The 16,124-nt window shown below is 37.7% G+C and overlaps 1 protein-coding gene across 1 annotated transcript; it reads left to right on the top strand.

Moving 5' to 3' along the window:
- The first annotated feature begins 13,045 nt into the window (after positions 1–13,045).
- Positions 13,046–14,425, top strand: LOC122040413 (aspartic proteinase CDR1-like). Its single transcript, XM_042599725.1, has 2 exons — positions 13,046–13,263; positions 13,327–14,425. Exons 1-2 carry the CDS (start codon positions 13,046–13,048, stop codon positions 14,423–14,425), a joined length of 1,317 nt encoding a protein of 438 aa, XP_042455659.1.
- The last annotated feature ends 1,699 nt before the right edge of the window (positions 14,426–16,124 follow it).

Genomic DNA, 16,124 nt, shown 5'->3' with positions numbered 1-16,124 from the left:
TATAGAGTGATCGAGGCAGACAACCGCTAGTAGTTATCTAACTACATAGCATCAGGGTCCCTAACTGCTCACAACGCCGGACATCACAAGTCTCATGACCGGGTGGCACGACAGGACAAGCGGCAACTGCTCCAGCTACCACTATCCACGAGTGGCCGAGTGTGCGGCGCTATACCAAGATAACTGACGACTCTCTCCACCATAAAGTGAGACAATAGTCGTCAGTATGTAATGAATGATGAACATGATGTGAATAATCACGATACAAACCGATCATCATCAATGCAACCACCTAAACCTCATAAACACCTCCAAGAACCACCACAGACAAATCTACACATACCTCCATGCAAACGGAATGTCAATCATGTAATACCCACAACACATACCAATCACAACATAGACAAGTATAACCAACATATATCCAATCTACAGACATCCCTATAACACTCTACCTGTGTATATACAATAGAGTTTCAGACAACAAAAATTGAGACTGTATCGAATTAAACTAAATCATATCAAAGGTCAAACAAAAGTGACAAGCAAGAAAGAAACAAATAAACAGATTTAAGGAATGCAACCTAATTATCCAAGGATAACCATGCTTCAAAGTTCAAAGATCTAAATAGAAATTAAGGAAGAAATACCCGCCTCAAGATAACACATATCAACAGAAACACCCGCGTCTCACGACTCATCTCCGATCAAGAACCTGTGTTATATATACAATTTATGTAATGTATATGTATTTGTCTACTACAAATAGATGAATCACCCTCATATAAATAGCTAACTTTAAAGTAATAGTTTACCATGGTTATCTAGAATAATGTAACCTTAAGCATACTATAATCAATTAGATTAGGCTCGAATATAATTCACCTTTCAATTATTCCATAACCAAAGGTTTTAATCCACCATACCCAATCTGATTTTTAATCCCAGTAATCTAGTATCAATATGGATTTAGAATCACAACCATTCACTACTATTAATCTAAGCAAGAATAAAACTCTACACTCATAAGACAAACCTAATTTATCCACATACAAATGAAATCCCTAGAAATACCCTTACTGGACATCACTTACCTTAAGAGGTAGCAGTGGATCAAAACTTACAGCCCTCACAAGAACCTTGCCGATAGCTACCAATCTCCCTACACCACCTCTTTCCAAAATCAACACAGAAATTAACAAACAGAGCCCTACTCACCTCAATTGATCCCAAATTCCCCAGCCGAGACTCAATCGGCCACAAGAAACGGAGAAGATCAAGATCTGCTCAGGGGAGATCCATCACCAGGTTGATTTGACACCTTCCCTTAATCCAAAATAAAAAGGAATATCGAAATTGGAAACCCAATAAGCCAAAATCTTTGAATCCATAAGATCTTTCCGTCGACGCTTACCTCAATCGTCGCCTACAGATGACGTCTTCTGATCCGCTCCAATGTGTGATGGCACGAGTCGCCTTCCTCCGAACAAATCAAGGAGGAAGAACGAAGAAACTCGATCGATCGGGGACGATGCGAGTCAAGTACCCCGCATGCCCTAGACGCTGGATCATCGTCGATTAGTCACAGAAAATACCCACAGGGACGCCTGTTCAGTCGCAGAAAAATGCACATTTGCTGAACTTTACATAGAGACTCTCTCACCGGAGCGTCTCCAAAACTATACGAAGATGTTGCCCATGTTCCTCCTCGGATCAAGAATATATCGGAATATCATCGATGAACACAATAACAAACTGATCCAAGAACTCAAGAAACACCCTATTCATCATATCCATGACAATTGTCAGATCATTGGTAAGCCCAAATGACATTACCAAAAACTCATAGTGTCCATAACGGGTACGGAAAGCTGTCTTCTGTATATCTGAATCCCTCGCATTGAGCTGATGATAGCCAGAGCGTAGATCGATCTTTGAATATACACAAGTATTCTTGAGTTGATCAAACAAATCCTCTATACGTGGCAGGGGATATTTGTTCTTAATAGTCACTGCATTCAGTTGCCGATAGTCGATGCATAACCTCATCGATCCATCCTTCTTCTTCATAAAGAGTACCAGAGCTCTCCATGGAGAAACACTAGGACGGATAAACCCTCTATCCAGTAGTTCCTATAACTGCACTTTCAGCTCCTCCAATTCTTTAGGTGTCATGTGATACGAAGCCTTTGATATCGGTATTGACCCTGGAATCAACTCAATCGTGAACTCCACCTGCCTTTTTGGGAGCAAGCCAGGTAATTCCTCTGGAAATACATCAGGGTATTCTCGAACTATAGGAATGTCCGAAGGCTGTGAAACATGATCATGATCAACCTTAATCATGGATAACAAATACCCCTGACAACCTTGGGACAATAACCTTCGAGCTTGCAGTGCTAAGATGACAAAAATCTCATCATCCTTGGTACCCATAAATACCCAGGATGGTAGATCCGGAGGTCTAAATGTAACCACTCTCGCGCTGCAGTCGACGGTAGCATAATATCTGGCCAATCAGTCCATACCCAAAATGATGTCAAATTCTAGCATATCCAGGACCTGTAAGTCCACCATAAGGGTCTGACTCTCGAAATCCAATGGACATTCTTTAATCTCCTGATTGATATTTAGTATCTCTCCCTAGGGTAAAGATACTGCTAATGTGTGAGTCCGACGAATAGGTAATCTACAAATCTTACCCAGAAATACCCGGAAAAATGAAAGAATGGGAACTCCCAGTATCTATCAATAATTTAGCAGGAAATGAATAAACAGTAATCATACCCCAAAATACTGATCCCTCGGCCCGCTGTGACTCCTTGCGATTAACAGCATAAACTCGTCCTACTTTCTGGCACAATGGCGGTACTCCAGTACTGGTCTAAAACTGTGCTGGTGGAGTGGTAGCAAACTGCTGAGGCTGGTGAGAGGTAGCATACTGCTGAGGCTGGTGAATGATAGCATACTGCTGAGGCTAGATCACTGGACAAGAACTAGGTGGCGTCGTAAAGTTATGTTGTGCTGGATATATTTGATGCGAAGAAACAATAGGGGCATACTGCATAGCAACTGGTACTTCCGAGTGCTCCTGACTCTGAATGTGATATACCTGTGCCTGAGGAGGTGGCATACATTGCTAATAAGAAGTACTCTGTGTCCTCTGTGATCCCTTTGACTGCCGAGTCTGAGTAGTACGACTTCTCTGTGTAGTACTCTTGGCCGCTTCCAACTGCGCCTTCAGTGTGCAATCACGACTCACATGACCCGGAAGCTTACAGTAATAGCATATATCCTGGCTCAATGGACAATTAGGTCTAGCGTGACCATCAGCACCACATCCGAAACATGTAAGCCCGCTAGAAAGATCTTTCTGAGGGGGTCTAGAAGAACCACCTGATGATTGTCCTGCCTTCGATGATCGATCAGACTCCCCCGAAGTAGCTTGGGATCCATGCCATTTCTTCCGTCTCTTCTAGCCTTGGTTCTGTTGTTTCTGATTTAGAGTTGTACCCTGAGCCTTTTGTTTATCTTTTCCCCATTCCTGGGAAACTTGTTGCTGTGTCATCTCAATCATCAAAGCTCTATCTAATGCCTCCCGGTAAGTGCTAGGAGTAAAACTAGACATCCGGATACGAATATAAGCTGCAAGGCCTTGAGTGAACTGATCTAACCGATCGTTGTCCTGAGCAACAAGATGAGGATAATACTTAGCTAGTCGGTTAAATTCCGCATCATACTCCATCACAGATCGATCCCCCTGCTTAAGATTTAAGAACTCCTATCGACGGTCCATATGAAAAGGAGCAGGAAAATACTGTCTCTCGAAGGCATCTCAGAATAAAGTCCAGGTGACCCTCTGATCCCCAAAAAGCGACTTCTACATCTTCCACCAAGTAACAGCCTGATCTCGAAGGTGGTACGCAGCTAATTTGGCTTTTTCTTCCTTGGTACACGACATATACTCGAAAGTATCCTCCACATTTCCCATCCAAGAATGCGCAACACTAGGATCGGGAACTCCATGGAACAAAGTAAATCAGTCCTTAACCAATCGAGCCAATAACGGGATATGAGCTCTATCATTCACCCAAGGAGTAGCAGCATGAGTAGGGACCACTGGTGGTAATGTAGGAGGAACCAACTGAGGCTGAAAACCTTGATCTCTCATGGGAACTTGATGGGTCTGTCCACGACTATCAGTCTCAACCTTTGTAGGATCTTTGAAGGAATCCACCTCCTGCTCAACTGGCTCAGACTTTACTGACTCGGTAGGTCGTTTCCATGGTCATCCTGGACCACATCGCTGACTAGTGTATGTCTCTCCACGCTTCATTCCTGATATCAATAACAAGATAAGACTACAGAAGTATAATATAACAACAAATTACATATACATCCTATAACTTGGAGATATCCTGCCGCTGCTTGGTCTCAAAATCCGAAAAGTCACATCAAGAAAATCGAAACACGAAATCGCAAAACTCGAAAAATAGGCATCATAAGCCTTACTTTGATACCAATAAATTGGTATCAGATTAACTCGAAAATCCAAAACAACGGGCATTGTAAACCTGTTCTCATACCACTAAATTGTCATGCCCCCAAAGGAGTCCCTACGAAAAAATTTCGGCAACATCTCCCCTTTACCGGTGACAATCTGAAGCATACATACATACAAATTACATCAGCCACATACGGTTGGAATATATACACAACCACGCAGTTTATATTCAGCCCACTCGGCTGGAACATAATAAAACACAACCACGCAATTATATATATACAATAAATAACCCACTCGACTGTATTAAAAACCAACACAGTGGAAAAATGATAACGGAAAGCCCAATACAAAACAAATCAACACATTGCTAGCCGGCTAGGCTTAATACAACAACCACAACAATAAATACAACAATACACCAAATATAGCAAATACCAAATACAAATAAAACATATACAAAACCTGAAACGGTCTTTGGATGTGATGTAGATATATATAGTATGTAAAATATATTGTCTCGTATACTCGGCCAATGGAGAGGATCCCTTTTTATATCATCTCTCATAACCTCCGTAATAATGAGGTGACAGAAAATGTTTAGTGTCAGAAGTTGTCGAGTAATCCTCATCCTCCGAGGAATATTTTGTTACTCATATCTAAATTGTCCTTTATAACTTACGCTATTAATACAGTGGTTAAGAGAATATGTTGTCATAATATGTCAGCTGATAAAAAGTGAGGTTCCATTGAATGTATATATTGTAATAAAAGAATATTCTCTGACAAATAATTATTACTTTCTGACGAGTTGTGATTCTCTGACATTGTCGTCTCCTAGAGAAAATTTGACCGGCCTTATATCTGGCCAGTTATATATAATAGGTGATTTATATCCTTGAAGAGCGAAGAGCAAGGTCTTGTAAATCTAGCCGGTTATGAGGCCGGTTGGCTATATACTCTACACCCTGGTGCTAAGCATATGATGTTGAAGTAATAAGGAGCTAAATCTCGTTGGTCCGACCGGTTCTATATATAACCGACCATATGAAAGGAGACTAGCTATCAAAGAATAGGGAACTTGACTTCATAAGTCCAACTGGCTATGGATTCAGTCAGTAGAATTCGAACAAATCTCTAAGAATTCCCCAATTGAATCGAATCAACTGAAACGAGAAAGAAGATTGAACTGAATGGATACACATATAGAGAGGGTGACGGTCTGAGGAAGGGAGAAGGCTTAATCTAAGTCAAGGTTGGATTTTGGAGCTTGCTGGACGAACAAGATAAGATTTTGAAGCAGTCTCAATCTTTGAACGAGTGGTAGCATCAGGTCAAACACCTAAGTAAGATTCAATCGAAGGAGGAGCAAGTTGTTGAAGTTGAACTTTTAGAATACAACTCGAACATATTATTTTGTTTGAATTTACACGGTTCAAACTTGGAATATATTATTTTGTTTGTATTCACTTTTTGTCTGATGCGATTTAGTTTGGTAATTATTATTATTATTATTATTATTATTATTATTATTATTATTATTATTATTAGAATGACTAGATTATAAATTTATCCAATAATATTCCAATTATAACAACTATAAAATTATAACCGTATGAAACTTCATAATTGTTACAGTGTGAATGTGTCATGTTCATACAACTGTCGAATCAATTCAACATTTAATATGCATCAATAATGTCAAATAATGTATTAAGGTGACTATGGTATGTTACTAGAAATTATTGAGAAATTTCATAAAAAAAAATATTGAGAATAAACTATCTTTTGTCAACAAATGAATGGTAGAATTCAACATTTAATATGCATCAATAATGTCAAATAATGTATTAAGGTCACTATAGTATGTTACCAGAAATTATTGAGAAATTTCATAAAAAAAAGAAATTATTCAGAATAAACTATCTTTTGTCAACAAATGAATGGTAGAATTCAACATTTAATACGCATCAATAATATATGTCAAATAATGTATTAAGATGACTATGGTATGTTACCAAAAATTATTGAAAAATTTCATAAAAAAAAATTATTGAGAATAAGCTATCTTTTGTCAACAAATGAATGGAAGAATTCAACATTTAATATGCATCAATAATGTCAAATAATGTATTAAGGTGACTATGGTATGTTACTAGAAAGTATTGAGAAATTTTATAAAAAAAGAAGAAATTATTGAGAATAAACTATCTTTTGTCAACAAATGAATGGTAGAATTCAACATTTAATATGCATCAATAATGTCAAATAATGTATTAAGGTGACTATGTTATGTCACAAGAAATTATTCAAAAATTTCATAAAAAAAAAAGAAATTATTGAGAATAAACTATCTTTTGTCAACAAATGAATGGTAAAATTCAACATTTAATATGCATCAATAATGCCCAATAATGTATTAAGGTGAATATGGTATGTTACAAGAAATTATTGAGAAATTTTATTTTAAAAAAAAAGAAATTATTGAGAATAAACTATCTTTTGTCAACAAATGAATGATAGAATTCAACATTTAATATGCATCAATAATGTCAAATAATGTATTAAGGTGACTATGGTATGTTACCAGAAATTATTGAGAAATTTCATAAGAAAAAAAAAAGAAATTATTGAGAATAAACTATCTTTTGTCAACAAATGAATGGTAGAATTCAACATTTAATATGCATCAATAATGTCAAATAATATATTAAGGTGACTATGGTATGTTACCAGAAAGTATTGAGAAATTTCATTAAAAAAAAAGAAATTATTGAGAATAAACTATCTTTTGTCAACAAATGAATGGTAGAATTCAGCATTTAATATGCATCAATAATGTCAAATAATGTATTAAGGTGACTATGGTATGTTAGCAGGAATTATTGAGAAATTTCATAAAACAAGAAATTATTGAGAATAAACTATCTTTTGTCAACAAATGAATGGTAGAATTCTATATGATGATGATTTCAAAAAATAAAGATCTACTGATTTTTACCCAAAGCTCTTTTAAAGATGAAAAAGAAAATTATTTTCTTGGAATATAAAATTAAATCAAAGATGTTTCTCTTTTCTTGAATCCGATTATATTAGGCATCTATCCTGAGGTACATACTATGACATGTTCTAATTAAATGGGAATATTGAAAGATGTCCCAATAATCACTTTTTATTAAAAATGCCTTTACTTTTTTAAATACTCTAGTTTTAAAAATATAGGTTCTCATTTAATATCATCATAACCAACGGCGGATTCAGGAATTCAACCATGGAGGGACGATTTTTATACGTAAAACACAGACCTAACTTTCATGTTGTGAGAGGATTTATAGAAGTACGTAGATTGTGCAGTAGGAATGTATTCGAATCTGATATTTTATCAAATTGTTTCGCTAGAGAATTTTATAAAAATTAATTTAATGTCATATTTGATCTTAGCCAAAAAGTTAAGAAAAATATGTTTTTTAACGTCGCCAACTCAAAGTATTTATAGAAACTTCTCCACTCGCAGTGTTATCAATCCTAAGATGTGGAATTAAAAAGAATCAGAGAAAATATTAATGAGAAAAATTTCCAATAATATGCTATAGATCTCTAATTGATTAAAGAGAAAATTTTCTAATAATATGATGCATTTGAGTCTTAAACTCTGTAGGTGCAGCGGAGGCCGGCAAGAGGGGGTGAATTGCCTGAAAAATAAAAACTATACTCTCCTCATGCTTTCAACTCAAAAGTGCAATAACAATAATAAAATCATAGAAATAAAGAAACAGAAATGAAATTGAGACTCAGCAGTTAACCTGGTTACAACCAAGAGGGTTGTTAATCCAGGGCAATGAAAAGCGCATTAGAAAAAGTCTCCTTTATTGAAGGCGAAAAAGCCTTTTACACTTTAACAACTCAGAACTATTGCTAGGAAATGATTACAGAGTTGATTGAACAATTGATAATTAATTCCTAGGTCCAGGGGTCCTTTTATAGCCCCTGAAAATTCTATCTTGGATGTCCAAGGCGCCTCCATCGAGTAGGCGGATAAAACTTTATCCGAACGTAAACGGTCACAATTGACCTGTTGAAGGCACCTTCATGTTGAGGGCGCCTTCAAGCTGGTTTTCCAGCTTTTGCTTCTTTTCCAGATCCTTTGCTTTGGCTTCCGATGCTCCGATAGCTTGGGTGATTTGGCCAACCGAAATAGGGCTCATCCGAACCTAATTTTCGGCCTTCTCCTCAAGCAGCCTTCCTCCCCGGCTTAACGTCCCTCGAACGCCGTGCACGTTCTTCTCATCCAACGGTGTACTCTTCCGCAGCTCTCTCGTCCTTCGGACGCACCGAGCCCGTCAGCTCCCTTCCCGTATCGTCCTTCTCGCTAGCGCGTCTTGCGCTCCTAAGCTCCTGCACACTCAGACACAGGGATCAAACACAAAGCAAGACCTAACCAACTTGATTGATCACATCAAAACAACCACGGAGTCTAACAATCTCTCCCTTTTTGATGTGCATCAACCCAAGTTCAAGTTAGGGTAAAAATAGACAAATAGTAATTTTAAAGAAATTACTAAACTAATATTTTTAAGCATAAATTTGTAATTAAAATAAATTGTAACTATTTAATTAAGAGCTTAAACAGAATTTTTCAAAAATATTTTTAAAACTCAAAGTTTTGAAAAAAAATATAAAAAAAATTCTCTCCCCCTAAACTTGTACCTTTCTCTCCCCCTTTGATCACAGCAAAAACGGGGTAATAATAAGAGAATATGATATTTATTTAAAAAAATATTTAACAAATTCTTAAGTTAGAAAAAATTCTGAGCAAAATGGATGTTTAGAATTTTCCAAAAAAAAATTTCTAACTAAAATGAATTTTTTGAATTTTCAAAAAAAATTCTAAGTTAAATGACTTTTTAGAATTTACCAGAAAAAATTTCTAAGTAAAATGAATTTTTAGAATTTTGAAAAAATTCTAAAAAAAATTTTAAGTAAAAATTTTGAAGATTTTCAAAGACAATATTTAAAAAAAAAATTCAAAGCATTATTTAATTCTAGTTTAATGCTTTTTTAGAAAGTTAATTAAATATTTTATTTCAATATTTCAGCTTCCAGGTCGTGGCGAGGCACTAGGCCTTCTTGGTTATTGGAGCAATAACCACTTCCTTAAACAAAGTCTCATAGAGAAATTTTAACGTTTAATTTTCTTGCTGGAAGCTTTAATAATAAAAGAAATTTAGTCTAATAAAGTTTTTGGAACTAATAGAGGTTCCTTCCTACTGGATTAATCAAAACTTAGGGAGTATATAATTCTTGGGAATTTTCCTAAGTTGACCTTGATGATGTTTAACAAACCAATTTACTTTTCCATAAATCCTAAGTTTTGACTTTTGAAAAATATTTATTTTAAAACATGCATCAGTTTTCAAATTTTCAATTTCTAATTTTAAATTTTCATTTTCTGATTTTAATTTATCTAAAATTCTATTTAAGTCAGCATTCTCTTTTTCTAATTTGAATAAATCTTTAGAAAGAGACTTAATAAATTAAAAGGACTGAGTCGGGGTTTGATTACGTACCTTACTTACCTGCCTTGGTGATGCTTCCCTTTCACTGCAGCTTTCTTCCTCTGATGTTCCTCCCCCTTCATCTATGCTCATTTTTGAGCTTGACTCTTCTTCCAGCTGAGCGTTAGTTATTAGCACTAACCCCGAGAATTGTTCTATGTCTGACTCGGAGGATGAGTCTGAGAACGTGACCTTCAAGGTCTTGTATCTGGAGGATTCTGGCTTCTTGTACTTTACCTTTTCCTTCTCTTTCTGCATGCTCTTCAATTTCGGGCAGTCATCCTTGATGTGCCCTTCTTCGTTGTAATTGTAGCAACGAACTATTCTTCTCTTTCAATGATGTTTACTCGACTGCGATCTAAATTTGTTAGATTTAAAAAACTTATTAAATCGTCTTACCATTAATACAGCTTCGAATTCGTCGATCGAGGCTTCGGAGTCAGAACCGTTTATTCTTGCCTTTAGGGCAATGTTCTGACTAGTCTTCTCTACTCCATTGGGTTCTGCAACTCGAGATTCGTGAAGTTCAAAAGTAGAACACAAATTTTCTAAAGTACTTATCTCGAAGTCCTTAGAGATGTAGTATGCATCTACTAAGGACGCCCATTCTGGAGTTCTGGGGAAGATGTTGAGCGCGTACCGGATCGAGTCCCGGTTCGTTACTTCTTCTCCAAGGTTGCTTAGTTGAGTTATTAGCTCCTTAATCCTTGCTTGGAGTTGCGCTACCTTCTCGCCTTGGTTCATCCGGAGGTTCGTAAGTTGAGTCCGGAGGATATCGCATCTTGCAAGCTTCGCTTCGGATGTACCTTCTTGAAGCTCCAGGAATTTTTCCCAGAGGTCTTTCGCGGAGTCGTAGCTTCCGATTCGACTTACCTCTTGTGGTGGCAGCACGTTAAGCAGGTGGAACTGTGCCTTTTCGTTGGCGACAAAATCGGCTTGCTCCTTCTTGCTCCACTGATGCTCTTCTTTGTCTTTCGGAACTTCAAAATAATATTTCATAGTTAGTAAAATATCAAAGTCGGTTTTAAAAAATACCTCCATCCGGCATTTCCACGTTGCGAAGTCTCCGTCGAACTTCGAGGGATGAATGCTTGTTCCGGCCATCGTCTTGATCTTCGTGCTTCAGTCGGCGATTAGTCCTTCTGAGGCGGTCTGGCTCTGATACCAATTGTAGGTACAGCGGAGGCCGGCAAGAGGGGGATGAATTGCTTGAAACATAAAAACTATACCCTCCTCGTGCTTTCAACTCAAAAGTGTAATGGCAATAATAAAATCACAGAAATAAAGAAACAGAAATGAAACCGAGACTCAGCAGTTAACCTGGTTACAACCAAGACAGTTGTTAATCCAGGGCGATGAAAAACGCACTAAAAAAAGTCTCCTTTATTGAAGGCAGAGAAGTCTTTTACATTCTAACAGCTCAGAACTATTGCTAGGAAATGATTAGAGAGTTGATTGAACAATTGATAATTAATTCCTAGGTCCAGGGGTCCTTTTATAGCCCCTGGAAATTCTATCTCGGATGTCTAAGGCGCCTCCAACAGAGGTCCAAGGCGCCTACATCGAGTAGGCGGATAAAACTTTATCCGAAACGCAAACGGTCACAATTGACCTGTTGAGGGCGCCTTCATCAAGTCATGAAGGTGCCTTCATGTTGAGGGTGCCTTCATGCTTCATGAAGGCGCCTTCAAGCTGGTTTTCCAGCTTTTGCTTCTTTTCCAGATCCTTTGCTTTGGCTTCCGATGCTCCGATAGCTTGGGTGATTCGGCCAACCGAAATAGAGCTCACTCGAACTCAATTTTCGGCCTTCTCCTCGAGCAGCCTTCCTCCCCGGCTTAACGTCCCTCGAACGTCGCGCACGTTCTTCTCGCCCACCGGTGTACTCTTCCGTAGCTCTCTCGTCCTTCGGACGCACCGAGCCCGTCGGCTCCCTTCCCGTACTATCATTCTCGCTAGCTGCGTCTTCCTCTCGACTTCCTGCGCTCCTGAGATCCTGCACACTCAGACACGGGGATCAAATACAAAGCAGGATCTAACCAACTTGATTGATCACATCAAAACAATCACGGGGTCTAACAAACTCTAGATTCCTGATTGATTAATGACAAAAATTCTTAATGATATACCAGTCTTGAATTTTAGATCCCTAATTAATACATTTATGAAAATTACTAATAAATATTAAAATTATTTTCGATATAAAAAAAGACATTAACATAATTTAACTTTAATTTCACCAAATTAATTAATAGTTATTTAGTAAAGGCTCATATTCTTAATACAATAGTAAGATTAATGCCAAGAAATTTAACATTGATATTATTAACTATCATTCACTTTAAATGAAACCATTTTTTTAAATGGAAGAGTAAATATATCTCAAAATTAATTTTTCTTCTTCTATTATTGGTAAGGAGAAAGACTTAGACCGGCTTTGTAAGATAATTTTATTCTTTTTTTCATTTTTCATAAAATTAGAAGTGAATGTTTAAGAGTGCTTGCAAACTTTCCTAATTATCATATTGAGCCCTCCTTTTCTAATTATCATTTATCCAAGTTTAAAATAAATTCTCTTGGTTACTTTTTATTTTTAATCATTATTTTTTTTCAATTATCAATTTGTTCAAATTACCACTAACTAAATAAATTATAATATTTTTCATATATAAGAAAAAAAAAAGTCTAGTTTGAGCAACAAACAACTTTGTATATATAGGCATTAACTCATATACTTTTTTTATATCATTCAAATGCCATTAATGTTTCCTTTCGCAAAATATATATATTAAAAAAAAGCCGAAATTACTTTTCATTAACTCATATACTGTTTTATATCATTCAAATGCTATTAATGTTTCCTTCTCCAATAATTTTCCCTCCAAATAAACATAGAAAGCTCGATTATAAATTCTTTAACCTTGCCAAGTAATACGACGTCGCACACTCTCTCACTCCTAATCAGTCTTTTATTTCCTCGATAGGAAACATGACGATTGTGGTTTTACTTGCGCTCTCTATGGCGGCGGCAGCAATGACAATGACGGTGGTGGCGGCGGCAAGTTTTAGCATCGAGCTTATACATCGCGACTCCCCTAAATCACCGTTCTTCAATCAGTCTGCCACATCACTAGATCGCTCACGTGCCGCAATCTATCGCTCCGCCCACGAAGCCCGCCGAATTGCTGCACGTGTGCAAAGAAAAGGGTATAATTTTTTATTTTTTAAAATTTTATTTATTTATTTTGAATGATAATTGTCGGGTTGCAGTGGCATCGAGCTGTTCGACGCAGTGTCCAGGGTGGTCCCCGACTCGTTCGAGTATTTGATGGAGCTTCGAGTTGGCACGCCGCCATTCTCCATCTTGGCCGTCGCCGACACCGGCAGCGACCTCATCTGGGCCAACTGCGTCCCCTGCACCAAGTGCTACAAGCAGACGGCGCCGTACTTCGATCCACGCAAATCCTCCTCCTACCGGACGCTCCCCTGCAACTCCAACCTTTGCAAGGCCCTCCCCCACGGACCTTGCGCCGACGTCAGCACCTGCGAATACCATTATGCCTACCAAGACGGGTCGACGATCGACGGCGTCCTCGCCACCGAGGACCTCACTTTCTACTCTTCCGCCGGGTCTCGGCTCGTCTTCTCCAATATCGCCTTCGGCTGCAACTCCCAGAGCAGCGGCGTCTTCAGCAGCCGCACCGCCGGGTTGGCAGGGCTCAGCGCCAGTCCCGTCTCTCTCGTCTCACAGATCGTTCCCTCTCTGGACAAGAAATACTTCTCTTATTGCCTGGTTCCCATGTCAGACACGCAGGCCAGCAGCAAAGTCATCTTCGGCTCCGCCGGCGTGGTCGTCGGAAGCAAGGTCACCACCCTGATGACGGTGGAAGATTCCTTATTCGCCCTCCGGCTAACAGAGATCATAGTCGACGGTGCCGGCTCGGTCCCAGTCCCAACTTCCGCCCCTGGATTAAAGAAAGGCAACATCATCATCGACTCCTGCACGACCCTAAACTACTTGCCCACTGGCGTGCTCTCGAGTTTGGTGCAGCAGGTGTCGAGGGTGGTCAGCCTGCCCAAGGCTACTGATCCGGACCGCATTCTGCCGCTGTGCTTCAAGGTGACCGGCGAGCCCGACTGGCAGAAGTTACCGTTTATCACGTTCAAGTTTGCCGGAGAGGCGTCGGTCAGGCTGAGCCCGAAGAGCATGTTCATGGAGGATGCATATCAGGTGGTTTGCCTCGCAGTGGCGGATTCTGGCTTTGACACGCCGATATTTGGGAACGTGGCTCAGCAAAATTTACACGTTGGATACGATCTCGATATTCCGGCAGTGTCCTTCGCTAGCGCCGATTGCACCAAGTTATAGGGTTAATGTTTGCGGCGAATAAATGTCTTTACTAAATATAGTAAAAACGGCTCCATTTTTCATGAGAATTTTTTTTTTTTTTTTTTTTTTTTTGGACCGCTCTTCAATTTTCAAAAAATTTGACAATATGTAGAACAAAAGTGATTACGCTCATCCAAACGTCATCCAAACGCATGTTAAAATGTATACTAAAATTTTAATTTTTTGAATAAATATTTATTTTGAAATGAGAATCACATTGGTCAAATGTCTACATTTAGTTAAATGCAGTTGTCCATTTAATTTATATTGTAGATAATATGGTATGTGGTGTTACACAGAAGATCATGTTATCAGTTCCTTATAAATTATAAATACAATCTCACAACCAAGATGCATTGGGACAAACCATTAGAATAGTTGTAGTGTAATTTGGTATTAGTTTATCTTGACTATAAAATTACACTAGTACACTATGCATGTATAGAGCATGACCATTTGAGGTTGTTCCTTTTATACTGATTGCATAAAAGAACATAACCTCTTTTATAATGGATGCGCGTACTCTTAATCCTGATATAATAATAAGCACATGTACTTGGTATTTATTTCTTTAATTTATCAAAGAGTGGGATTTATTCGTTAAATCAATAGGTCCGATAAGTTGGGAAATAATATTATTTATATAGTGTATTGTTAATTATAGAAAGTAACTGTGTCCTATTTATTAGGATGATGATGTACCCTTGAGGAGCTCATAAGGATTGTCATGTAAATCCTACAGGTGGACTTAGTTTCGACATGACAATGAAGTTGAGTGATACTACTCTTAGAGGTAGATGTTAATTAAGTGAGTTGTCAGTAACTTATTTAATTAATAGACATTCGATATCTTAAACACCGAGAAATTAATGCACTCATGATAAGAAGGAGCCCATAATGTAATATGAGATTGGTGTGGTAGTTCAATAATAATTCTTTAGTGGTATGAGTTATTATTGATGAACTTGAGTTGGGTGTTCGGGTCGAACACAGGAAGCTCGAGCTAATCAGGAGGTCAAAACCAATTCCTTCTCTAGGTCCCTGTTGTAGCCTCTATGTATAAAGCCTCACATCCACCTAAGACATCCTTATGACCGGTCACATCCTTGGTTGGTGCCCAAGCAAGGGGCCGACCAAGATGGGTTTAAAAGTGAGTTTTTAATTTATTTTTTTTTAATCTTTCTTTTTGTAGTCATCTACAATGTTTTAAAAGAGAGATTTTAAATTTTAAAAACTTTCATTTTTCGAATCCATCCACATGGTTTTAAAAGAGAGTTTTAAATTTAAAAAATCTTTTCTTTTGTAGCCATCTACAATGGTTTAAAAGAGAGATTTTATTTTTGTTAAAACTTTCCTTTTTTGTAACCATGATTTAAAAGAGGGGTTTAATTTTAAAAATCTTTCCTTTTTGTAGTCATCTACAATATTTAAAAGAGAGATTTTTAATTTTACAATTTTCCTTTTGTAGTCATCCACAATAGGAAATTTAAAAGAGATATTTTAATTGATATTAAAATCTTTCCTTTTTAGCCATTACTAAGAATTATAAAAGAGGATAGATGGTGCCTTAGAGGAAATAATTATCCACACAATTTATATTCCTCTTCTATTTTCCTTGTGGTCGGCCCCCTTATATTATTATTCTCCCCTTGCTTTCTCACCTAAGGCCGGCAACATC

This window comes from Zingiber officinale, chromosome 2A (genome assembly GCF_018446385.1).
Source record: "Zingiber officinale cultivar Zhangliang chromosome 2A, Zo_v1.1, whole genome shotgun sequence".
NCBI lineage: Eukaryota > Viridiplantae > Streptophyta > Magnoliopsida > Zingiberales > Zingiberaceae > Zingiber > Zingiber officinale.
Note: the sequence above shows the minus strand (reverse complement) of the source record. Positions and strands in the feature narration are given on the sequence as shown.

Bases quoted from the DNA above. Each gene is read 5' to 3' on its own strand.
- LOC122040413 (XM_042599725.1), top strand. From the start codon at position 13,046: ATGACGATTGTGGTTTTACTTGCGCTCTCTATGGCGGCGGCAGCAATG. The intron at 13,264-13,326 runs GTATAATTTTTT...GTCGGGTTGCAG, and splicing joins GCACGTGTGCAAAGAAAAGG to TGGCATCGAGCTGTTCGACG.